This window comes from Sarcophilus harrisii, chromosome 2 (genome assembly GCF_902635505.1).
Source record: "Sarcophilus harrisii chromosome 2, mSarHar1.11, whole genome shotgun sequence".
NCBI lineage: Eukaryota > Metazoa > Chordata > Mammalia > Dasyuromorphia > Dasyuridae > Sarcophilus > Sarcophilus harrisii.
Genome location: NC_045427.1, coordinates 86,215,063 through 86,241,005, shown reverse-complemented (window position 1 = coordinate 86,241,005; position 25,943 = coordinate 86,215,063). Strand labels below are relative to the sequence as shown.

Sequence of the window (25,943 nt, the reverse complement as noted above, 5' to 3'; positions counted from 1 at the left end):
TAAACATATATATATATACACACACGTTTATGTGTATAAATCTTCATAGATATACACATTTGTAGCTCTGCAATACACACATTATACATATTCATATGCATGCTCACATATTAGTGAGAGAATGACATATAGAAGAGTCTTTTTTAGCTATTTCTACATTATTCTTTCACACATACATACAGGCATGCATTTGCTGGAGTTTGATTGGCACTGGGACGGATCACTGCCATATCTATTAATTAGTTCTGGAAAATTGGTGATATTTCATTTGTTTTCTCTTCTTCTAGACCCTGAGAGAAAACTGGAGCTAACTGGTCTTCCTCGCAAACAGAGTCCCCTTTTTAATAGTCATTAGTCCCCTGCAGGGACTAAATATATTACCGGTCCTCCAGGCCAATGTCGATGGGCTTATATAATTGACCTCCAAGATTCTCGTGGAGCAGAATGGGACAGGCTAGGCACCTGCTCCCTTTGAAGCCTAGTCAGGGAGCCAGGCTCACCGAACATAGTAACTTCTCAGCCCTCAGACTTACACAATGGGGAGGAGAATTCTCAAAGAAATGTTTTCCTAGGTGACATTTATTCCTACATTTCTAAATAAAATAATCCCCCTCAAATAATCAAATCTGCACTTAACATCATTATTACCTTGTGTATGATAAACAAACAAGAGTGAAAGAAATCTTAATAGGATTGAAAGCAAATGTTTGCTTTCCTTAATGAGATGACAGCATCCAAGTCAAAACCAAGTTCATGGTGGGAAAAGTACATACTTGGCAGAGGAAAAGTAAGTCCAAGAGTAATGAGATGTAGCAGGAGAATAAGGTCTTCTCCTCCCTCCCCCCCCCACCTTATTCGTGTTAGAAAGTCTCCCCATTTCATCTTCTTTGTACAAATCTCATTCATTCTTCAAGGCCTTAACCCCAAGGTCCACCTTCATGAAGTCTTCTCTGACTGAACTCTCACTCACTGCCCAAGACACTTTTTTCTTAGCTCCTTTAGTATCTTTAAAAGCTTTTTACATTAAATTTTATTTTTTCAGTTAACAAAAATTTCTCCTCTCCCTCCAACCACTCCCAACTTCCAAAAAAAAAAAAAAAAAAGGGAAGAAAAGAAAAGGAAAGGAAAGGAAAAAAAAAAACACCAAAATCTTGTAACACATATGCATAAAGCATATTCCCACATTGGTCATGTCCAAAATATGTCTCATTCCACACCCTGTAAAGTTACGGATTATTAAATATTTGAACTATACTACTGAACCCTTGGTTCTATATACTCTAAAAGTTCTATATAGTCAAAAAGTTCTAACTCTAATGGGAGTTAGAAGTCAGTTCAAGAGCCATCTAACCAATTTTGTGAGGATCTAAGGCACAAATTCATCTTTCTAAAGTACCTCCAAGAAGGAATTATCCAGTTTCACCTTGAATCCCTCAGTGACTGTTTTTCAGGCTCACTAAATATCTGTCACACTTCTTCTCATGATCAGAATAACAAAACTCCCATTTTTGTGTGTCTTCCTCATAACCCTGTGAGGATCATTTACAAATGCATATTTAACTATCAATACTCCTATTTTACAAATCAGGTTCAGAGAACTGATGTGACTTATTATTGCATAGGCAGAACATTTATGCAGAACCAGGCTTTGATCCCAGGGCTTTTGATCCTAGGTCTAATGTTCTTTCCATCACCATATTAATGTTCTAACTTGTGGAATAAAGAAAACTTTAAAATAAAATAAAAAAATAAAAAAACCTAAATCCCTTTACAAATTCAGGACAATGCTTCAAATATTTGAAAATGAATGCCTTTTAAGTGTCATTTTTGTAAATGTAAATGTAGTGCATTTACATTAGTGCACAACTAAAGTTAGTGCAGTGGTTAGAGTGCAAGGCCTGGAATCAGGAAAACTTGAATTAAAATCCAGTCTCTGACAATTATTAGCTGTGTGATCCTGGGCTGCTTACCTCTGTTTATTCATCTGTAAAATGAGCTAGAGAAGGAAATGGAAACCATTCCAATATATTTGCCAAGAAAACTCCATATGAGATCACAAAGAGTCATATATGATTGAAATGACACAATAACAACAGGGATTCAATTTTTTAAAATATTTACACATTATTATATGAAAGGGACTAAGCCAGCCCTCAGACACACACACACACAAAAATGAACCAATACACAGTTCTCCCCCTCAAGAAGCCCACTATCTAGTATATACTCTATATATGAAACAAATATGCTATAAAGCAGAAAGGATAAAGGCCTAGGGAAAATTCAAGCAAAACATTGCAATAAAATATGATTGTTATGGAGATAATTTTCAGTCAGGGAATCCTAAATTTAGGATTATCAGGTTATTAGTTAAGAGAGATTTAACTATGGAGGTGGTTCCTGTTCTGTTGCTTGCAGGAAAGGAAGAATTTAAACAAATGAAGATAAGATAAATTTTCCAAGTAGAAGAAGAAATATAAATCTGGAATACCTCCAGGACCAACAAACCTCTTTAGCTTAAGCCCCTATCTAGATTTTCCCATGGAATATCAGAATTCAATTCATGTTTGTCCATACCCATGTAGCCCTTGGTACCATCAAAAAATGGCTCATAGTATTGGAAAATGAGCAGATGCCCACCAACTGGGGAATGGCTGAATAAGATGCTAATATGAAAATAATGGAATATCATTGTTCTAATAAAAAATGATGAACAGGCTGATTTTAGAAAGACCTGGAAAAATGTACATGAATTGGTACTGAGTGAAACAAGCAGAAGCAGAAAAACATTATATACAGCAACAACAAGACTATGTGATGATCAATTAAGATAGACTTGATTCTTCTCAGCAGTTCAATAATCCAAGGCAATCTCAATAAACTTTGGATGGAAAACATCATTCACATTTAGAGAGAGAGCTAGTATTATATTACTCAATGTAAATCAACACATGTTCTGTTCATTTTTTCTCCTGGTTTTTTTGGGTTTTTTTGTGTGTCTTTTTTTCCCTTTTGTTCTGATTTTTCTCTCCCAATATGATTCATGTAGAAATATGTATAGCAAAAAAATAAAGTTGTTTTACATGTAACTGGGGGGAAATTAAAAAAAAAAAAAGAAAAACATGGCTCAAGTTTGACTCCTCTAAGAGAGAATATCAGAATCTGGCTATTACTCTAAGTTCCCCTTCAAGAGCCAGCCTAAACTTAACACCAAATATAGAATATAATTTATTTCACATGACTAAAATATGCAACTGAGTCCATAAATAGTGAGGACATCTTCTTTCTTCCTTCCCTCCTTTTCTTCCTCCCTCTCTCTTCCCCCCTTTCTCCAGGATCTATCCAACTCAGCCAACTTAGAATACTACCCTAAAAACCCAACAAGAAAAGATCAACTAACTGTCCGTTATGGTGGACATGTCCATTTCTCCAAAGTTAAAGCTCTAACCCAAGAATATTTAAAACCCTTCTCCCAACAGGTAATTACTCTAGTCCTCCACTGTCATCACCACAGCTACTAGACCTTCACGGTCCATATGACTCACAATACCACTGATGGGAGAAGTTCAGGGATGCTCCTCATCCATCATCTGCTACTTCTGATGCTCACAGGTCCTGGCTTGAACCCAGTCTTTGGCTTGGTCCAGAGAATTCTCTGCCACTGCCACTGGTCCAGTTCTTATGCTCATATTCTTACCTATCCCAGCTTGGCCCAGAAGCTTCTTACTGTCCCATTCCTGTCTCTGTTTTCTGTCATTCCTAGAATCATGTGGTTCCCTGAAGAGGCCCATGGATACCAAGCTGTCTTTCTGTAGAAATGACTCAGATTATTTCTCATTTCTGTTGAACCTCTTGGATCTTTTGTTTAAATCTAATCAACTCAAAATGAGTTAAAGGTATACATTTAGTTGCTGGAACTAATGTGAATCAGTAACAGAACAAAAATTTCATAAGGACTTCATGAAGTTTAAAGAATTCACAGAATGTTCAGGAGGGCTTCCTGCTGGGACTTACCTATTCCATCTAATAATAATAACAATAGTTAACATTTATGTAGAATTTACAATGTGCCAGACACTGTACTAAGTACTTTACAATTATTTCTCTTTTGATTTTCACAATAACCCTGTGACAAAGGTACTATTGTTCTCCCCATTTTACAGATGAGGAAGATGAGGCAAACAAAGGCAAATAGATGATTTGCCCTAAGGGTCTAAACTGGATTTGTACTCAAATCTTCTTGACTCCAGACCCAGAACTTTATGCATTATATCACCTAGGTGACATTTATGTTGTTGTTGTTGTTTTTTTATCTCCTCAGTCCCTTAGAGGAGTGATGTCAAACTCAAAACCCTGAATGCAGCCTCCTGACTTAGAAAAATCAGAAATTAGCATTATCTATATTAGACTGTGTTTTCTGTCATTTTGTTAAACATTTCCCAATTACATTTTAATCTGATTTAGGCCTGGTACTGGGGAGTATTGTATGATACCTCTGTCCTAGACTATATGTTCAATGGAAAAGACTTCTTTTAGTCTTTTTCCCTTAAAATCTCAGTATTGGACAAAAAGCAGGAACTCAGCAAACAGCATCATAAGACCCAAAGCTAAAAGGTACTGAGAAGCTTTCAAATCAACCCTTTCTGTTCACAAAGGAGGAAACTGATATCTAGTTTGGATAAATAATTTGCCTAAAGTCAAACAGACAGTAAACAGCAGAGTTGAAATCGGAATCCACATCTTAGTCTTTGGATTTCAAACCCAATGCCTTTTCTCCTATCACACTGTCTCCTGCAGCTCCAAATCTTCTGTTCTTTCTACTCCGTTGCTGACCGACTGATATAAGAAAATTCATATTTACCAAAAAAGGGATTAATTATATGGTGATAATTTGCTTTATAAAAGGATTCATCATGAGGTTCTTTTAATTTTCTTTAGACTTTTAAGCTAAGTATAAAGTATGCTGTATACGCAGTGAATTTCAAAAAATGATTCACTTTACAAGAATGTTATTGCTTGCAACTTTTCAAGACCGTGTGTCTTATGTGAAGTCCATCTGTACTCTGTGGTCTACTGCTAGTATGAAATGGGTGGTGGAAAGATGGTTTACCATAACATTGGAAAGGTGAGCAGTGGTTGTAAAAGGACAGTAGAAATCTACCACAGAAGTCACAACAAAGTGGGTAAGGGCAATACACAGGGGAGCAGAAAAAAGTCCCTTAATCTCCATGTTCCTTTTGCTTCTTTGCTTTCATAAGTACAATTAGAGGCATCTGACACAATTCTATATTCAAAACAAATTTCCAACTGCACACAGGCACACCAGAGTTAGAAAGTTCTTGCTGCCATGATTGTAGTTATTTCCCCTACCCACCCCTATTTATTCATTCTTCTCACCAGAGACATATGGGGGATGAGCCTCAATTAATATGAACTATATCTCCCACTCTTTTGCAGACAAAGAAAATGAACACTAAGGAGTTAGTCAAAGTCATACAACCCAATTTAGTACTTTCCCCACTATTTACCAAATTTCAAACTCACTCTTGAGCTGAATAGAAAAAAAAGTTTTACAAGCTTGAAATTTTCATTTTCTATTACATCTTTCATGGCCAATCAGTCCATAATATCTTTGCTTCTTTACTGCCATCTTCTGGTACCTCCAGTATGTTATAGCATTGTATAATGCTTCAATTATAATGCATTAGTATTATAATTTATAAAACGTTTTCACTTCTATGACCATTCCTCATTAGAAATTTTCCTCTGAGGAAATGGCTCTGGTAGGTTTAATGACATTTTTGCCAGACTAGTGAAGAAACTGTATCCCAAGGAGGCTCATGAACTTCTCTGAAATCCCAAAGTAAGCAAGCAGCAGGACTGGGACTGGATCCGAGGTCATTTGCATCCTAGCCCAGTGTCCCTTCCATTAGACCAGGAGTTCGGCCACATGGCATGGCCCAGTTCTACCACAAGGGAGTTTAACTGTTGCCAGGATCCCTTCATTTCCATACAGCTAATTGGACCAACTCTGCTTTTAAAGAAAAATTATTTCCAAGGTTACACTGGTCATTTCAAGGAAGTAACCCACCATTTTTATAAATTCTTTATAGACAGAGTACAGTGATACTTTAAATGCTTTTTCACCTGAAATTCACCATTCTGGTGTCCCACCCTCTCTAAGAAGATGGTCATAAAGCTTGCTGACCCTACCTTAGTCTGGAAGCAGCAGTAGAGTTGTGTTAGGTAGGGGTGTTTTCGTGCTAGAGCTAAAATCCTCTTTTCTGTCATTGTGCAATCTACATCATCATCTTGAAGAATGACATCTTTCTTTAAGACCTTCACAGCATATACCTCATCTTTGCCCTTGAGTTCAGCTAGCATGACCTGAAACCAAGCAAAATATTTCTATTAAAGCATTTCTACATCCAGATCCCCAGATAAAAACCCATATCAGCCAATGATATGTGACTATATTTCTTTATAAATAAACAATGTTTTATCATATAAGCAAAAATTAATCATACTGATTTTATTTATTTAATTCTCATTTATATAGCACCAGAATTTTTACAAAACACTTTCTTCACAACAATCATGAAAAATGGTAATCCAAAGATTATTTTCTCCATTTGACAGAAAAGAAAACAAACACACAAAAAGATTCGAACAGCTAGTGAGTATCAGGATTTGAATCCAAGCCTCCAAATCTAGCCTTTTCCCCCCTTTTATATAGCAGGTATACACCATACAAACTTTTATATAGCAGGTAGAAGAGGTTCTTTTTATTCACATTTGAATCATGAAATTCCATGGCTATTATCCAACTGAATCCAAGAACTTTAAAACTAATTAAGGAATCCATGATGCTTGCCTAAAGACACTTTGATCACTTACATAAAACCCACATTCTTTAAAATTGGTTTCAACTTGAACTGTGTTTTTTCCTCTAAAAATACAGGGGATAAGTTCCAATGATCTTGTTATGAAGAGAGTCATCTACACCCAGAGAGAGGACTGTGGGAACTGAATGTGGTTCACAACACAGAATTTTCACTCCTTTTGTTGTTTGCTTGCATTTTATTTTCTCATTTTTTTCCCCTGTTTGATTTGATTTTTCTTGTGCAGCAAGATACTTGTATAAATATGTATGCCTATATTAGGTTTAACATATTTCTACCATGTTTAACATATATTGGATTATTTGCCATCTAGGAGAAGGGATGAGGAAAGGGGAGGTAAAATTGGAACACAAGATTTTGCAAGGGTTAATGTTGAAAAATTATCCATGTATATGTTTTGAAAATAAAAAGCTTTAATAAAAAAATTAAAAATAAATAAAATATAGGAGATAGACTGGTTATCATACACATTCTGTCCTTACTATATGGAAACCTTGAATTGTTTAATTTTCCTCCTATAATGTTGGTATCACATGCTTAGAATGAGGAAGTCCAATTTCTAGCAAAATTCTCACATGGCCCCAGAACTTTGGTCCAAGTCTTTTTTAGTTTGTTTAAAGAATGAAAAAAAAAAAAAGAATAAATAAATTAAGAGAATGTAGCAACTGTAGGAATTATCATTCTGGCCCTGCCCCTAAGATTTAAGGATCAGATAGAGGGAGGTAAAGGACCTGGAAAAAATAATTCCAAATACCCTGGAGCAATTGTACACATTCGTTCTCTTTGAGTTGGTCAATGGGAAAGACATGGAACAGGGCCATATGTCAAGAAGTCAGCTGACCTACATAGTAAAACTTTCAAGTGTCCAGGGCTTGCCGTGACATGTTTCCTCTTGATCTTCCAAGGCTAGTCTGCTTGTCTCCAGAGCTTCAGTGTCTTTGCTCTTTAGATTTCTGAATGGTCAACTCCCATTAACTCCCTGTGCAATTCTTGTTTCAGAGAGATGCGTGATGACCTCAGATTAAGTCCAGGTGTTGAGTTATGGAGGAGGTCAAGGGTTGGAGTCCAAATTCTCTATTTCTCATCTTCCTGCACCCTTCCTACCTTCCATCTAAAATAATTATTATCTATTCATTTCTCTATGGAGATACACACACACATATGTGTGTCTTTATATTATAGTATTTTCTTGAAGAATGACATATTATCACATATGTTATAATACACATTATACAAATGAGACACTGAATCTATATCACCTATTCTTGAGTTTACATATTTGGTCTAAGCTGAGGACACTGGTTTATTGCTTTGGATGGACCCATGGTCTCATCCCTGTGAGCAATCCTTCCCCTACTGCAAATCACAATCCTTCCACATGCTCACAGGATTCTTGTTCATGTCTTTCCATTAATCCACCACAGATTATCTACCCAACACATGAACACTATTCCTCTCCTTCCTTTAAGACCTTTGGATTATTAGTATTCCTAGTATGCAGAGAGCAGTGTTGAAGGTGTACAGCAGACTCTATTTCCCTTATAAACTCGATTGTTTTTGATTTACTTTAAACCACAAGCTCACACAAGAAAGGGATCTCACTTTGTAACATGGTTCACACAGTAATCAGGCCAGGACTCGACATAGAAAGAAGGGGGAAATGGGTGATACATATGCTCTGATGTAGACAAAATGAAGCTGACATTGATTTAGGCTTGTCAGGTAGACCCACTTTTAAAAGATAATCATAATTCATAGAATACATTTTAAGAAATTTTGTAATGAATTAAAAAAGCAAGATCTCAGACTAAACAAAAAAGAGGAGGAACAGAAGATAAGAAAGGATGAAGAGATATTGGTGAAGGAAAAAAAAGGAGAAAAGACCAGAATATATCTGTGTGTGTATATATACAAATATATATATTTTCTCTTTATCTCTCTCTCTCTGCCTGTCTCTCCATACACACACATTCTTTAACTTTCCAAGATATTTTTATATCATTTATCTCATTTGGCCATTATTAAAATAGACAGACACAAAACCAAAAAAACCTCTAAGGGTTAAAAGAAGAAAAGTATTAATTCCTCATTTTGCAGATTAGTTTACATGATGTGACTAAGATTATCCAGCTGGCTATAATAGGAAGGAAACTTCACAGGACCTATTTGAACTCAGGTAACCCAACATTAGAGAATATAAATGAGGCAATAATGCCTTGAATGCAGTGAGTCCCTAATAAATGCTTGTTGAATTAAATTGAACCCCTGGTTAAACAAACTCATAGGAATCACTGACACCACATACCTTCCCAAAGCTTCCTTTGCCTAACACCTTGATGAAGTTGAACTCTTCCAGGCCCATCCGCTTCGTCTGGCTCTGTCGGACCTCGCCATTCTCTCCAGGGCTGGCCAGTTGACCATCTGTTGATGATGCCGCCCGGTGTTCCTCCCCTCGGTTGTCAAATGACAAGGCCTTTCTAATGTTGTTTTCAAGTTCTTTGATTTCTGAGAACAAGGGTAAAAAATCATGGAATTAAGCAGAGAATCCCACTGTCCTCCTTTTCCTTCTAATGTTCAAGCTTTTTCCTTTCCTTCCTTCCTCCTCCATTCTCCAGATCTCCTTTCTTACTCTTGCCTCAAACCTTGCCATAGACCTACAGTGTTCTACTTGTTGATTTATTTAGACCCTAGATTCACAATGCACAGGGACATTGGACAGTATCACATTTCTTAGAGAACCTCGCTTGGTACCCTCTATAGGAAGAGCCTTCAGGTGATGAGCCTCCAGGTAGACCTCAGAGCCTTGTGACAATCCCAAAGTAACAAGCTTAGCAGATCCTATTCTAGGATCAGTGACAAGAATGACCATGATTACTAAGAACAGCAAATTACAGCTGATATTCCTATTCTTAAAGAGGTATCATCTCAATAACTTTGTTTTGCTCTATTCCTGAATTTGCCCTAATTACTTATTTAACAATAAGGACTTCTCTGGAAGATGAGCAATGACTTATGATTAACAAACAATAGAATCCTCCCCAAGTATGTTTGGACATATGGAAGATTATCTCAGACACGGTAGGAATCCTTCCACACATTTAGAAGATTTTGCAAGAACAAATTGTCTCTCTCTCTGTTAGAATATATGACGTGTATTATATGTGTGTGATAACACTAGTTAATCCTTTGACCTTTTCTATTTGAAGAAGCTTTATCATTAGCTACTCATTAACTAAAGGCACACACTAGACTGTGCAGAAATGGACATCTTCAGCATAATCTGATTTCAAAATATATCTATGAATAAATAGGATTACTGGATGGGGTAGATAGAATTATTAACTCTTTGGAATCAAGATAAGGTTTTATTTCTTCAAGACATCCCTCAGATGAAAGGATCTGTGGCTTTTCATCCAAAGGTCTAAATGAATAGATAAAAAAATCGTTTGCTTGCTTTTCCCCTAGAATTTATCCTGCTGGTTTGGAAATCATCAGGGTCTATTGAAGAAATCAGAATATACCTACATGAATACATTAAAACACAGAGATTGGTTCTGTAAGTATAGGTCACAAAATGTAAGCGCTAGAAGAGACCTTAGAGATCTCAGCCAATGTCTCCATTTTAAAGATGAGGAAACTGAAGCCCAAAGAAGGTGTGACTTTTGCAGTTACACAGCTCTAAGTGATTCAGCTCAGCTTCAAACCCAAGACTCTTCCACTAAACCATGATGCTTCTGATACCCTTGGTATGTGGGATTGAGGACAAAAGAATGTTTCTCATTAAAGTGATAGTCTTCCTGTCTCCAAAGGAATCTGAGTTAACCTCTTCTTACTGTCACACAAAAGCAAGTCTCACAAAGAAAATCTCCCAGAGAACACACGGAACAAGCTCAGTGTTAAATGCTGAAGCCTGAATAGCTTTTGGAAGGTGACATTTCATTAATTTAGGATAAGGCATGAGATTAATAATGACTGGCATGTAAATTACTACTTTTTTATTATTCAATTCTATTTTTCCTCTCTATCTTCACCTTGACCAGGTAGATATGAATATCTTCACTTGACAGATGAGAAAAGTGAACCTGAGAACCAAAGTATCTCGTCCAAAGTCATATAGTAAACCAGCCCAGTCCTCACAATCATGTCTCCTAATTCTTACCTATCCAAAACACTCCCTTATGATTATAAATGATTTTTTAAAAATAAAACCATAGATTGGTTCCAGGAACGCATTCATTAATTCAACTCACAGAAAGTTGAGAGGGACCTTAGAAATTACCTGTCCCAGAAGTTCTTAACCTGAAGGTTTGTGAACTTCCTTTAAATTTTTTTTTTGATAACTATATTTCAAAATGGCAGATTTCCTTTATAATATTATGTACATTATTTTATGTATTTGGGGACATTTTTCTAAGGAGTCTTTATGTTTTATTAGATTGCCAAAAGCATCCATAACATTAAAAAAAACCCTAAGAACTGGTCCAACCTCTTTATTTATAGAGATGAAGTAATATGTTGATAGTCCCAGGGTTAGCAAGCAGCAGAGCAACTTTCTCAACCCAAGTCTTCTGACTAAATTGTGCCATCTTTCCAATATACCCTGAGGCTTCTCTTGGGGATACCTTATAAAAGTCATATGATAACATCCACATCGTCCCAGAGATCACTCATTCATTCCAAAGCCCCAGGTATAGTATTTATTAAATTAAAAATTATCTTCAGTCTTCCAAGACCTTATTTCCTGGTATTCTCCAGCACTGAAGGAAGAACTAATTTGTTTCCTTTTGGTTAGCAAATTGAAATTAGTTTCTCATTAGAAGTGAAGGTAAGGTAAGGTTATAAATAATATAAATATAAATAATCACATCCATAGGATCTATCTTGAGGCTAGGCTACATTCTCACTTTTGCTCAATGTATGACTCTTAAGTCCCTTCCGCTATATGGACTCTAGTGTCCTGATCTGTATAGTGGAACAGCAATGAACCATTGGCCCTACTTATTTCACAGACTAACAAGAAATAAAGGACAGTGATTTGAAAAGACAAAAGGTGAATGTTATTGTAATATTATTGAGAAAAAGCAAATATTTCCCTTAAGCACTATGAGGGCAGGGCCAGTATCTCATCTAGACTTCTAGAGCTTCCAGTTTTCAACTCTGTTCTTGCTACACAATAGTCTTGGTCTTTATTAGCTAAGGTCTTTAATGGATCTTTACTGTCCATTCAACGATTAAAGTTAAGTAAGAAAGAAATGAGGCAAAAATGGCCTTTTTACCTAGTCAAAAATAGATAGATAGATAAAAAGATAAATAAAAAATAAATGAACCTGGTAATTTTGGAGAACAAAGTGAAGCAGGTGACCTTGCCCAGCCTTCACTCACTCAAATCCAATTCACTTGCATGTCACAGCATCACTTCCCTGATGTCATGGCTGTCTCCAAGAATGAAGGACAAACAACAACTTCTGTGAGAAGGAGCTGCCTCACTGAGCAATATGGCTAGCTTCATCTCTTGGGGTCTGGTTCTAGATTTCTTTTCTTAAGAACAAGCCTTACAGCCCTCGTTGTAGTGGCTAGAAACTGGAAACTGAGTGGATGCCCATCAGTTGGAGAATGGCTGAATAAATTGTATGTGGTATTATGAATGTTATTATTGTTCTATAAGAAATGACCAACAGGATGATTTCAGAAAGGCCTGGAGAGACTTACACGAACTGATGCTGAGTGAAATGAACAGGACCAGGAGATCATTATATACTTCAACAACAATACTATATGATGACCAGTTCTGATGGACCTGGCCATCCTCAGCAATGAAATCAACCAAATCAATTCCAATGGAGCAGTAATGAACTGAACCAGCTACGCCCAGAGAAAGAACTCTGGGAGATGACTAAAAACCATTACATTGAATTCCCAAACCCCATATTCATGCCCACCTGCATTTTTGATTTCCTTCACAAGCTAATTGTACAATATTTCAGAGTCTGATTCTTTTTGTACAGCAAAATAACGATTTGGTCATGTATACTTATTGTGTATCTAATTTATATTTTAATATATTTAACATCTACTGGTCATTCTGCCATCTGGGGGAGGGGAGTAAGAGGTGAAAAATTGGAACAAGAGGTTTGGCAATTGTTAATGCTGTAAAGTTAGCCATACATATATCCTGTAAATAAAAGGCTATTAAAAAAAAAAAAAAAGAACAAGCCTTAAATCCAAATCTGGCTCTCATTGACTGACCAAGCTTCCCTGATCTTTGTTTTGTCCATTACAGCCTCAGACTGAATGCCAATAGCAATTGTTTTGGTTAAAACCTCTGAGGGTCTTCCCCTCCTAATGGACATATTTTTTGAGTAGATAAAAGAGTACACTCTCTGTTTCATTCCTTACCTAGCCTTAATCACCGATTTGTCATTGCCAAACTGAGACCTTAATTTGATGAGGTCAAAGTCTCCCACTGCACCCAGGGCCATCTCTAGTCCTCCTGATCTATATCTGGCCACTGAACCCAGTTGGCTCTGGAGGGGAAAGTGAGGCAGGTGACTCTGCACAGGCCTCCCTCACTTAAACCCAATTCGTTTGGATAACATGACATCACTGCCCTGGTGACATGAAACAACAACAGTAAGCATGTGATTGAATTAATTGGACGAATGAAAAAATGTCACATCTATGATATATTTAAATATTTAACAATCCCAAGCCTACTGAAACCTTATAGCATACTGATATTTTCTCAGGATAAGTCAAGTCCTTGTGAATTTACAAACAACAAGAGTGGAATGGAAATGAAAGAACACTGAATATGGAATCAGAAGACTTGAATTCATGTTCTCGGTCAGAGGCAAACCTGAGGATCTCTTCCAGCTATAAAGCCTATGGCCCTCTGTAAATTCCAAACTGAATGTTGATAGCAGATCAAGATGGAACCTAACCTCCCTATCATAGCCTAACATGGTTCCCACAACCATATATGCTGAAGATACTCAGACACGTGATTCTCCACCTCCCTCCATCCTCAGCCTATTCCAATTCTAATTCCAAAATAAAGAGTTACAATGAAAAAAAAAAACCAAAAACAAAAAAGCGAGATGGTCTGATGATGAGGAGGTACCCAGACATAGGAAATTTGGTGGAAAATGGATACAGATGGTGGGAGGAAAGGTTACAGACAGGCAAAGCAGCTGTAGAAGAGATAGAAAGGATAGGACCATAAACCTGGAGGATGTTTTGCTTCTCTATACAGCCACAGAGAAACTTTAGAAAAGGACAGTCACTCAGGAAGGGCTTCATAATTCAGTGCCACTGTTGAATGACTGAATGAGAAAAGGGAATATGGAGATCTTCCTCAGAAGCTTACTTTGTTTGAGGAAATAGGGTTTAGGTCTTCAAATCACATTCAATTAAATGTACCACTTACTGAGATCCTACTCTATATGCAAGCACCTTTTTGAAAAAAGAATTAGAACAAGCTGGACCCCAAAAGTACAATGTGAAATTGAAGGAAGAACATTACAGCTTCTCACCTTGATCACAAGGGGAGGTGGGTGCTGACTTGGATCGATCTTCTTCAGATGGGGAGCTCCCAGGGACTGGCTGCTGAGACTCAGCACCTGCAATTAGCTGAGAACATAGACACAGAGACACACAGACAAACACGTGGTTAGCTGGGAGGTCTCTGGTCCCAAATCAACCAAGAGGCTAAAAGACAGTATGCTTTCCAAATCATAATTTACTTTAAAGGCTGTGATCTCAAAAGGCTTCCGCTCTCCTTAAGGAGAGAGAGAGATAGACAAACACACAAAGAGAGAAACAGAGAGATATGGAGAAACAGAGGAAAGGAGAGAGGGATAGAAAAGAGAGAAAAGGGAAGAAAGGAAAAACAGAGGAAAGGAGAGGAAAGGAGAGGGATATTTGTATGATTCTCTGATTATTTTGATCCCATACATCCTTTGAAATCAATTTCAAATCAATTTGCTCTATGAAGTCTTCCCAGATTCCCTAGGTTAAAAGTGATTTCTATCTTCTCTCTGAATTCCTAGAACATGATCTATTTATTCATTTGGCCATAATTTTATACAACTTCGTACTATTAATTTTTTATTAATTTACTTAAATTTTATCAAAATTATGTATTTAATTTAAATAAAATAATTTTATTTTATTGATTTTTTATTTATACTGTAATAGCTAGCTTATATACAGAAATTTACAAAATAGTTCAAAACCAGGAATTCATTTAATCCTCATAATAGATTTGTGAGGTTGGTACTTAGGATAGGGAAAAGAATTAAACCTGTGAAATTATTGATATAGGGAATTTTAGGATGAGCAAAGTCCTTCTGCCAAACCAAGTTAGTACCTTCTCTGAAATTTATATTCTAAGAGGTTGCCGAGAGCGCCAAGAGTCTTAAATGACCTGCCCAGGATAACACAAGTATTGTCAGATAATGTGTGTCAGTATACCTCAAAGAGATCAAGGAAAGAGGGAGAGGACCCATATGGACAAAAATATTTATAGCAGTTCATTTTGTGTTGGCAAAGAACTGGACTAAGGAGAGACCTATCAATTGGGGAGTCAAAACTCAGGAATTACAGCTGAGAAGTTACCTAGTGCTCCAGGGACACTTTTTTTTTTTTACACCCCTAATTTCTCATGCTAAGTTGAATTATGGCAATCATTCTGAAAATAACACAGAAACAAGAAGTCTAAACTATTTTTTGGTGTTTGCATTCAATGAAATTCAAGTGGTAAAAATATTATAACCATAAGCCCTTATTTTTGGTGATGTCAACTGCTAAAATGATCCATGCTGGTCTCTTTCCAACAGGTCTTACAATAACCCAGGATATTTGGCTGAACCCCAGATCCTGAAGGGGCACTAGAGTTGTGCAGAAATCTGTTTTTAATGTCATTTTTATGCTGTATTTTAATCAATAATAAGATTATTTTTTACATTATTTCTGGCACAAGAAAGGGGAAAAAAGGAAGTCTTTAGTGAAAGATTCTACTTTGTTCTTATTTCCATCCTAGACATTCATCTGACTGTGGCCTTAAGAATATACTGCCAGGAGGGGCAGCTAGATGGTGCACTAGCCCTCAGGAAGACCTGAGTTCAAATGTGACCTCAGACATTTAATACTTATCAGCTGTGTGACCTTAGGCAAATCACTTACCCCCAGTTGCCTCACTGGGCAACACACACACACATACAAACAAAGAATATACTGCCTGGAAAAATTGTATATGTACAAAAATATTTATCTAATTTATATAAATTTCAATTTATGTAAATATCTAATTTGTAATTTGTATAAATAAAAATTTCATTTATCATTTTGTGATGGTAAGCAAATGAAAACTAAAGAGAGTCTATAAACTCAGGTACTTGGTGAATAAATTAGGACATATGAATATAACAGAAGACCCTGTGCTGTAAGAAATGAGGAAAGGTATGGTTTTCAAATAAATATGGGAAGTCTCATACAGACTGATGGAGGTGAAGTGAGAAAAATCAACACAATAAATGATACTATGACATCATCATTGAAAAATATAAACAATTCTGAATACTTAAGAATTCTGATTCTTATAATAATCAATCATGATTCCAGAGATAAGATGATGAAACATGTTAACCAATTCCAGACAGAGAGATAATAGAATCACAGTACAGAATGAAATGAAATACATAGTTTTAAATATGACCAGCATAGAAATTTGTTTTTTTTTTATTATTTATATTTGTGACAATAGGTTTTTTCCTTTTTTTTTCCTTTTCATTTTGTTGGGGAGAGAAGAAGGGAAAGTGAGAGGAAAGGGAAAAATGCTTGATAACTGAAAAAATTGATTAAAAATATATACTGGCTGACATAATAACTTCTGACTTCTGCTCCTTAGGACTGCAATCCAGCCCCATTCCTGTTGATGGATATTGAAATGAGAAGTTTGCAAAGAGTAGATCATAGTTAAACATGTAGCAATTCCCCAGCAAAAGTGGCATTTTCCATTTAGCTTTTGCAACAATACTTTTTAAAAGAAAAATTGGAAAACATGTTTTAGAAAGGAAGGCAAAAGGTATCGATCCGTTCACAGCCAAAGGTCAAAGCATTTTTGAGAGTCACTGTGGAAAGAGGTCAGGCAGCATCTACTGCCACATGTTGTCTGGGAAATGAATGGTCCTTTTAAATAAGCTCTAATAATTAAGAAGAGATCGGGGGTTCTCTTGCTTTTCTGGTGCTCAGTCCCTTGGACATGCTTTCTTTCTTCTGGGCTATAAGAATGGTGCTAGTGGAGATTTTTTTTGGAAAGTTAGATGGAAGTCCTCTTAATTTTCTGCCCAGAGTCAGCATGATAAAGTATTTGAAAGGACTGGCTGAAGGAAATCACTTTCCCGTACCAAGATTTATAGTTCAATTAACTTGCTTCCACTTTTCTCATAACCAGCTTTTCAAAGATTTCTGAAAACTTCTAGGCAGGAAGCCAAGGTTGGAGAAGACCTCGGACACAAAATTGCTGCTATAGTGTTGGGGGAATAACTTACATCTGTGGGTCCTGATTAATGAAAAAATATATACTATGAATCTGTCATATACATATATACATATTATAATATATAATGTTGATATGTGATGCATATTGCATATATGCTATGTACCTATACATATACATACATATTATGTGTGTACATAGATATATATGCATGTATATATGACTATATAATGTCCCAAAAATCTTGCTACAGTTTTAAGCTATTAAAGTTTAAATACATATAAATGTACATAATCTAGTAATGCATTCATATATCCATAATAGGTATATATGTATGTGTGGACATACACATTCCCCTGAAGTATAACTAACAAAGGGATCTTTACCTACTGCATTTAGAATTTCGTACTCATGAATTGATTTCTCTGGAAAAATACACAGATGTTTCATGTCATGGAATTTTGACCATGTCCATGGGTAACTGCATTTCCGACACTATCCTGTTTCCATTTTCCTTTCCCTCTAGAAAAGTATGTTGTTCTGGGCTTTTGGGGTTGTTTTCTTTGTTTTTTGACACTTATCCTTATTACAGCAATGCCACTGGTGGATTCCATCCCCTAATGCTGATCTTATGCCAATCTGAGGGCATGGATTTTAAAGGTAGGTTTTCCTCCCTTTCTCCTGAAGGAAATTTCAAAGTCTGCTTTTTAAGCTTAGATTGTTTCTTGACAAACTTTGCTTCACACCAGTGAAAAATAAGACAAGACAAGCTTGTGATGAATATTCTTTCTTTCTTCCTTTTTTTGAAAAACAGACTTATTTCAAATAAATGTTGTAAATCTCTGAGCCTAGAATAAGGGGGCTTCCTGAGTCCCATCTTCCTGTTTGCTATAAGGGAAAGGCATCAGCCTTGAAAAGGCTCAGAGCAGCACCAAATTTACCTTTTTCCTCCTCTGGCCACTGTTGGTGATTTTGTCTGGAGTGACTCCCAGGTCAGCCAGCACTTTGGCAATCCCCCTCGCATCAACCCCACAGTTGGGTGCAACATTTGTTTCACAGCGTCGATGTACATTCATCTTGCAGACTGAAAGGAGACATTGAGGATCAAATTCATATGCTTCCCAGAAAAAAAATAAAAGAAACACAACACAATAATAATTACAATAATCCCTCATGAGCTTCAGGAAGATGAGTATCATCTTCCACAGGAAAATTGATTTGCTTTTTATTCCTTCCATACTCATCTCTTCCATAAAGCTAACCCTGCCTTCCTCTTTTTGCTCTTCTCAAATATGGAATGCAAATTTTATTATACTTCATTACACCAATGAGAAAACAGGCTCAGGGAAAAGTCAGTGATCAACACATAAGAAATAAGTTTTGTGACTTTTATTGACTCATTCTTAACTTCTATCATCATCGGTTTCTGTACCCATAAAATGAGGGGACTGGAATAATGTCTAACATTCCTCTTAGTCTAAGTCTCTGATCCTTATAAGTCATCCAATAAACATTTAATTAAGTGCCTACTATGTGCCAGGAACTGTACTAAGTACTGGGGATACAAAATACACTCCCTGCCCTCAAGGAACTTCCAATCTAATGGATGTGATGGCAAATTGATTTAACCCAGGTCTTATTTATTTCATTGATATTTTTGCTTAATAATGTGATTTCCTAAAATACTTCACATTCTCTTTTCCTATACCACATTATATTCTATATATAACAGATTATATTTTTCTATTCTCTCTCTTTACAAACACACACACACACACAGACTCACAATCTAGTATATTCTTCTCTTATAGACAAGAAAATAGTTACTCAAAACCAATTAATCTTTTCCGAGAATATAGCCTCCACATTCATAGCTTCCCATCTCTCTAAGGAAAGAAATCTGATGGAATATATCAACTTCTTGAAATATAAAATGTCAGAACTAGAAGACTCAATGATTGAGCAGCAAATATAACATTTGACTTGGAATAAAGGGACCTGGTTTTGAATCTGTTCTTAGATACTTATTGGCTGTGTGACTTAAGACAAATTCCCTGACCTCTTTCAGATTCACTTTTCTCATTTACAAAAGGAGTTGCTAAGGGGATCAAATGAAATATTCATAAAGTGGTTTGTAAACCTTAAACCCCGAAAGAAAAGATATCATTCGTCATTATCATTATCACTGGTTAGCTTCTTTCCTTTTTAAAATGACCCTAATCCTACTCATTTTGCCCACCTCAAAGTTTTATTGTGAATGAAGTACTTTGTAAAGCTAAAATTTAGCTTTAAAAAGCTAAAAATCACAATTTTACAGAAGAGGGAACATCTGATGTTCACAAAGATAAATGATCTCCCCAAAATCATAATCTTAGTCACAACTGAGACTCCAACCCAGATCTTCTGACTTCCAGACTAGTATTCTTTCCATTTGACCCAAACCCATCCACCTGCTAACTCTTCCTTTCCATGCTCATTTTACACTATATATTTTGTAAATAAAAATGGATTGTTTTATATTTTTCTTAAACTGCATCTTATTTTAGATGGTCCTCAACATTTTGTATGAGCAAGCCCTCAAATTTCTTTTTCTTCGATTACTGATTCCCAGTAGAGCTGGCTGGCTGTGCAGAAATTTGGTGTCCATATACTTACTGGATAAATGAGGGAATATCATACTACCCCCTAAATGGGTAGTCAGCACTACAAATATAAATGACTATGCTTGTCTTATCTGTGTTTAGAGAGGTCTGAGAAAGAGACCAGGTTGTGATATGTTACTGGCGAAAAGGTTTACAGGACCTTCTCTAGCCAGCACAGCAATTGCTCTTCTGTATAGAGCAGAGGGACTGCTGGGGTAAGGTTAAAAAGGTTTCCTTATCCCAGAGTCTCTCAATCCCTTTCCTGTTGGGGGAAATGCCAATATGGGAAGATGTTCCTTAGCCAAGGGGTTACAAGAAGTTCTGAAATGGATTTCTAAGTTGGTTAGGAGTAGAATTGAAAAGATACTGGGGAAAGCAGTAATAGTTCACACATCCAAGAAGTCAAGAAAAGTTAAGGAAACATTTTTTTAAAGTTAGAGAAGGCTTCAGAAAAATGAATGAATGAATAAAAAAAGCATTTAGTAAGCTCTTTACTTAGAAGAAAGGGAGTTAAGAGATGTGCTTAAGAAGAAGTCAAAGGATGTACCTGTTCTTAAGTATATGACTGTACCTTCTGGTTCAGTCTTGGCTGAGAAAAAGGACTGAATTGATGAAACTGAAGAAAGCTCCATTGAATGAAAATACTGATTAAAGAGAGTTACAATCTCTTCTGCCAAGAGGAGGATTTTTAACTACAACATCTCCATTGAATAGAGAAATGAGTTATATAAGTGATGGATCTGAAATTAGCAACTCAACTGAGGATGCAGCCAAGGAAATCGTGCTCAAACTATGGGTATATGGATTCTTGGGGGTCCTGGAGATATTTTCTGAAGATTCATGAAGTTAAAATGATTTTCATAATAACACTAAGACATTATTTGCCGATTATTTTCAACCATATATATGTATGAAGGTAGATTTTTCTTATATTTCAACCAAAACAATGAATCACAATAGAATGAATACAGAAGCAGATAGGAGATTCAATTGACAGACATAAAAGAGATTTTCTATAAAAATATGCTAATCTTCTTTTCACTATTTTTTTGTTTTAAAGAAATATACTTTTTTCATTAAAATATCATTTATATTATGTGATGGATTTATTATTTTAAAAAATGAAAAATTAGTCAATAATAATATACTAAGCATTTACTTTGTAGAAAACACTCATCTAAGTACTAGAATCAAATCAATCACATACAAAGAATCAATCAGGGACAGCTAGGTGGTGTAGTGGATAGAGTACCACCCCTAAAGTCAGGAGTACCCGAGGTCAAATATGTTTTCAGACACTTAACATCTCCCTGGTGTGTGACCCTGGGCAAGTCACTTAATCTCAATTGCTTCAGCCAAAAAAAAAAAAAAAAAAAAAAAAGAATCAATCAATCAATCAACATTTATTAAGCACCTCATAGGGAAAACAATACATATAAGTCAGACCATGCAAGATAAATCTGAAGTAGATGGAATATGATAACCTTGGAAGAGATAGCACTAATACTGAGGAAAAGCAGAAAAAGCCACCTAGACGAGAAACACTAACTGGTGAATTTTTTAATTGTAGATTTTTCAAACTAGGCATGAATCTAAAGGAAGCCAGGGAGTTTAAAAGTTGGAGATTTAGGAGGGAAAGTGTTCTAGGCACAATGAACAGCCAGAGCAAAAATTCAGAGGTAAGAGATGGGGTATCATGTGAGAGGAACAGTCAATAACTAGTATGGGCCAGTGTGGCTAGATTGTATAAATAGAAAAAAATAGAACATAAGATAATAATAGTTCCTACCTCCCAGGATTGTGTTAAACACATGAAATAACATTTGTAAAGTGCTTTGCACAGTGCCTGACACATAGTGAGAGCTTTATAAATTTTGCTTCTGATTATTGTTGTTGTTGTTATTAGTGTAGCAGCAGCAGCAGCAGCAGCAGCAGCAGTAGTAGTATTGTTACAAAGCATTCAACAGCAGAAGAAAATATAAAGTTGAATTGGTCTATCAGGAGGCCAAAATAGGGAAAGGAGCAAGTTTCAAGTAATATAATTGGATTTGAAATTGGTTGGATTGACAGGTGCAAAGAATTAATTTGACTTAATGGACTGATGTGTGTTTCCAAAGATCTCAAATGGAATGAAAGAGCCTGTACTTGGCTCTATGCCGTCTAATAATTTTATCAGTGGCTTGGATAAAGGTATCAATGACATGCTTCTAAAATTTGCAAATGACACAAAGCTTAGGAGGTAATATAACACATAGGAAAAGAGTTAAGAGCCACCCTCCAAAAAACAAAGAAACAACATGCTAAAGAATTGGGCTGAATCTAGTAGGTTGAAATGAATATATAGTCTCATACTTGAAGTCAGTCTCACAGAATGAAGGACATTAGTTTGTCTGGAGATTTAAAAAAATCTTGGGATTTAATTAGATTTCAATTCATTATGAGATAGTCAAAATAGCTATTGTGATCTTGGCTTGAGTAAGAGTCATAGCTTCCAGGAATGAGGCTTTCCAAATGTTCTGCCCTGAAAAGTTATATATGCCATATTTGAAGGACATTATTGAAAGCAACTAGAATGTTAAAGATTCTTGACTCAATGCCGCATAATCAACTATGTCTTCCTGAACTACATCTTGCTACTGTACCCAGATGGCTCAGGAGGAGAAAGTAAGGCATCCAGAGGGTAGGATACAGAGAGAAATGATGATGAAAGTAGGGAGAGGAGAGAGAGAGAGGGATGAAAAGAGGGAAGGGAAAAGGGAGAGACAGAGAGAGACAGAGAGAAATTGGGGTGGGTGGGTGTGTGTGTGTGAGAGAGAGAGAAAGAGAGAGAGAGAGAGAGAGAGAGAGAGAGAGAGAGAGAGAAGACAGACAGACACAGAGAGAGACAGAGAGACAAAGACAGACACAGAGACACAGAGAGACAGAGACACAGAGAGACAGAGACAGTGACTGCGTGAATAGAGGACCCAACCCTGGATTAGGAATACCTGAGTTCAAATCCATCCCCAAACATTTCCTAATTGTGTGATCCTGGGCAGATCACTTACTTATCTTTGTCTTAGTTTCCTCAACTATAAAATGACAATAATAACAGTAGCTACTTCTCCGGGTTGTTATGAGGAACAAATGGAATAATAATTGTAAACACTTAGCACAGTGCCTGATACATTGTAGGCATTATGTAAATATTTGTTTATTGTTATTGTTATTACAATCATGACAAAAGTGGGGATTCCTTTTTGACTAAGAGTTGGACTACAGGGCCCCTTTAGTCTATTCGACTCTAAAAATCTGTGACTCTAGAAATTACTTTCCTTGGTTTACTCTCCAATTGTCCATCTGGATGGATGGCTCAAATGCTGCTCACCAAGAGTTAATACAGGAGCTGAGCAGAAGCCAAACAGAATGGCCTGTACCGGGCCACCTGCTCTCCATGAATGACTGGGTCACTGGCCTAAGGGAAGGAGATGTCATACCCAGTTTGGAGAGGAAATAAATTACACTACTCAAACCAAGATGCCAATTGCCCTGGGAACACTTCAGGTCTGGTTTCTTAGAAAAAGAAAGCCACTACTGCCTCTCACATTCTCATTGGGGATCATCTCAAGAAATTGAATTATTTTTAATAAACTCCTTATATATGCTCTAATACTTTTGCTGTGCTGTCTGCACATAGTATTGTCATTCCCCCTGGATAATTAGATGTGATTGTGGGCTAATGGAAGCAGACATTAGCTCTCTTAACTCCTTTCAGAAAGAACTGCCTTTCTCCCCTTTACAATGCCCTACCTGTTAACGAACCCATCAATTCAGGTTTTTGTGGTCCAGACAAACTGGCTTTCTCTCTGTTCCTCAAACAAAGTACTTCATCTCTCATGCTTAGAAGACTCTTCTTTCTCACTTCTGAAAATTCTTCTTTTCCTTGGAGAGGCAGGTCAAGTGCCATGATTGTGAAAGCTTTCCCAAGCATTCCCAGTTATTAGTCCCTTCTCTTTCTGTCTCATATTGAACTATTTTCTACTTATTTTCATTCATATACATATGAATAGAATATATTATGAAGATTTTTGATATATTTGATATTTTGATATATATTGTTGTTCATCCTTTTTTCTTGGAAAAAAAAAAGCCCTCATGTAGGTGATATCTTGGATTCACACATATATACACATATGTATTACTGTCTCCCTTATTTGTATAAGCTTTCCCTTCCGAAAGGTGGGAGCTATTTCACTTTTTTCTCTGTATCCCCAACACCTAGAAAAGGGACTGACACAAGTATGGATTTACAAAATATTTGATTCTTTGATTGTGAATTAAAAAGAAAAGAAAGGGTAGATGCAGGCAAATATAGATCTCTAAGATTCAGAGGAGACAGCTTATACCAGTTTGCAGTTTGTTAAATATTCAGTCTGAGCTTTAGAAATCTGCAGACACTACAATCAGGGCTTGATTTTTTTTTCCTTCATTGATTGTCTAGACTTAAGAAAGCAGTGGGGAAAATATTGACAATCAGATTAAACTTAATAGTGTATCCATTGTATTTGGGGCAGAACAGGAGGTGGGGAGGGAGAAGATGGTTTACATGATGTCTCCTGGTGCTAGGTTTGTTAAGTATGTAAGCACTATGTGAACTCTTTAAGTCCCACCAAGCTGAAAAGGGTTTAGCCGGAGCTCAGGAATAGCCTGATAACTATTGTTTAGGAATTCAACTAGCTGAGTTCATCATCACCAGAAACATAGCAGGTGACAGAGGAGAAACTATTGCAACTCATTAAGTTGATGTTGTAAGACAGGCAAAGTTTGTAAAATGCTTAGATGGAGAGAACACCCATCACAATTCCTTTTGGTCTTCCAGGGTAGCCATATAACTATATAACTTAACCATTAGTGCCCTCTTGTGTTCATATGTTAAATCTACTTGTCTGATACGTGGCCAGATGATCACAACAAAATCTTTGATTTTTTAAATAAGTTTTTTTGACTTCCTGGGAGAAAAAGCAGCATTACTTAGATGGAGGGAAATTTGAATTTCCCTCTGCACACTTTAAGGAAAATAGATCATGTAACACAAAGTTGTGAAAGTGGCTCCTTCCAGGAAATTTCTCTGACCTCCCTGGTAGAACAATGATATCTCCCTCCTCAGATTTCTCATAGTACTTTATCTCCATCTCTCATTAGCCCTAACCATATTTTTCTTCATATCATATTCATGTGTCAGCATACCATTCATCTTCTATTAGAATTCCCTCTTTTTAGTAGTTCCTCTTATCAGCTACTTGGATACAGAAGTAGTTAATTCTTTTTTTTTTTTTTTTTTTTTTTTTTTTTTTTGTTTAAGTAGAATTTTTTTTTTTTTTTTTTTTTTTTTTTTTTTTTTTTTTGAGTACAGCAGAAGTTTAATTAATGCGTAAATTGTTGAAATGAAAAAATCTACAGACTTTACAAGTATAAGAGCTCATTTTCCCTAGAGTTTGGTGAACTGGGGAAATCATGCTGGAGCCACATGTTGGCTTCTGGCCACTGGACAATTACACAGACAAGAAGCTGATGGAAGAGAATTAATGATCCAGGCAATAAGTTTCTTATTTATGTTTACAATAAGTTTACTTACTTTTTACTATGGACCAGGCACTGGGGGTACAAAGACAAAAACAATCCTTTCCTTAAAGAAGCTTAAATTCTAAAGGGAAAATAACTCCTACATATATACATAATTACAACATAGATACAATTTATGGGGAAGGAGGTGCAACAGTACCTGAAGGAAGGTACTAAGGTTTCATATAGGAGATGGTGTTTGAGCTTTGAAAGAAGCTAGGAATTTTAAGAGGCAAAGGTGAGGAGGGGATGAGACAGGCAATGAAATTCCTAGTTTGGGCAACAGAAGGTAATCAGTTT

General features: G+C 36.3%; 1 protein-coding gene across 2 annotated transcripts in view; it reads right to left on the bottom strand.

The window, feature by feature from the left end:
* PRKCE (protein kinase C epsilon) overlaps positions 1 to 25,943 on the bottom strand; it is a 648,280-nt gene that overhangs the window by 206,977 nt on the left and 415,360 nt on the right. For both annotated transcript variants that reach the window (XM_031950425.1, XM_003758303.3), the window contains exons 7-10: positions 18,342 to 18,484; positions 14,435 to 14,531; positions 9,208 to 9,407; positions 6,214 to 6,387 (exon numbers count right to left, since the gene is read on the bottom strand). In XM_031950425.1, the coding sequence (XP_031806285.1) occupies positions 6,214 to 6,387; positions 9,208 to 9,407; positions 14,435 to 14,531; positions 18,342 to 18,484 (614 nt within the window). The remainder of the gene's footprint in view (positions 1 to 6,213; positions 6,388 to 9,207; positions 9,408 to 14,434; positions 14,532 to 18,341; positions 18,485 to 25,943) is intronic.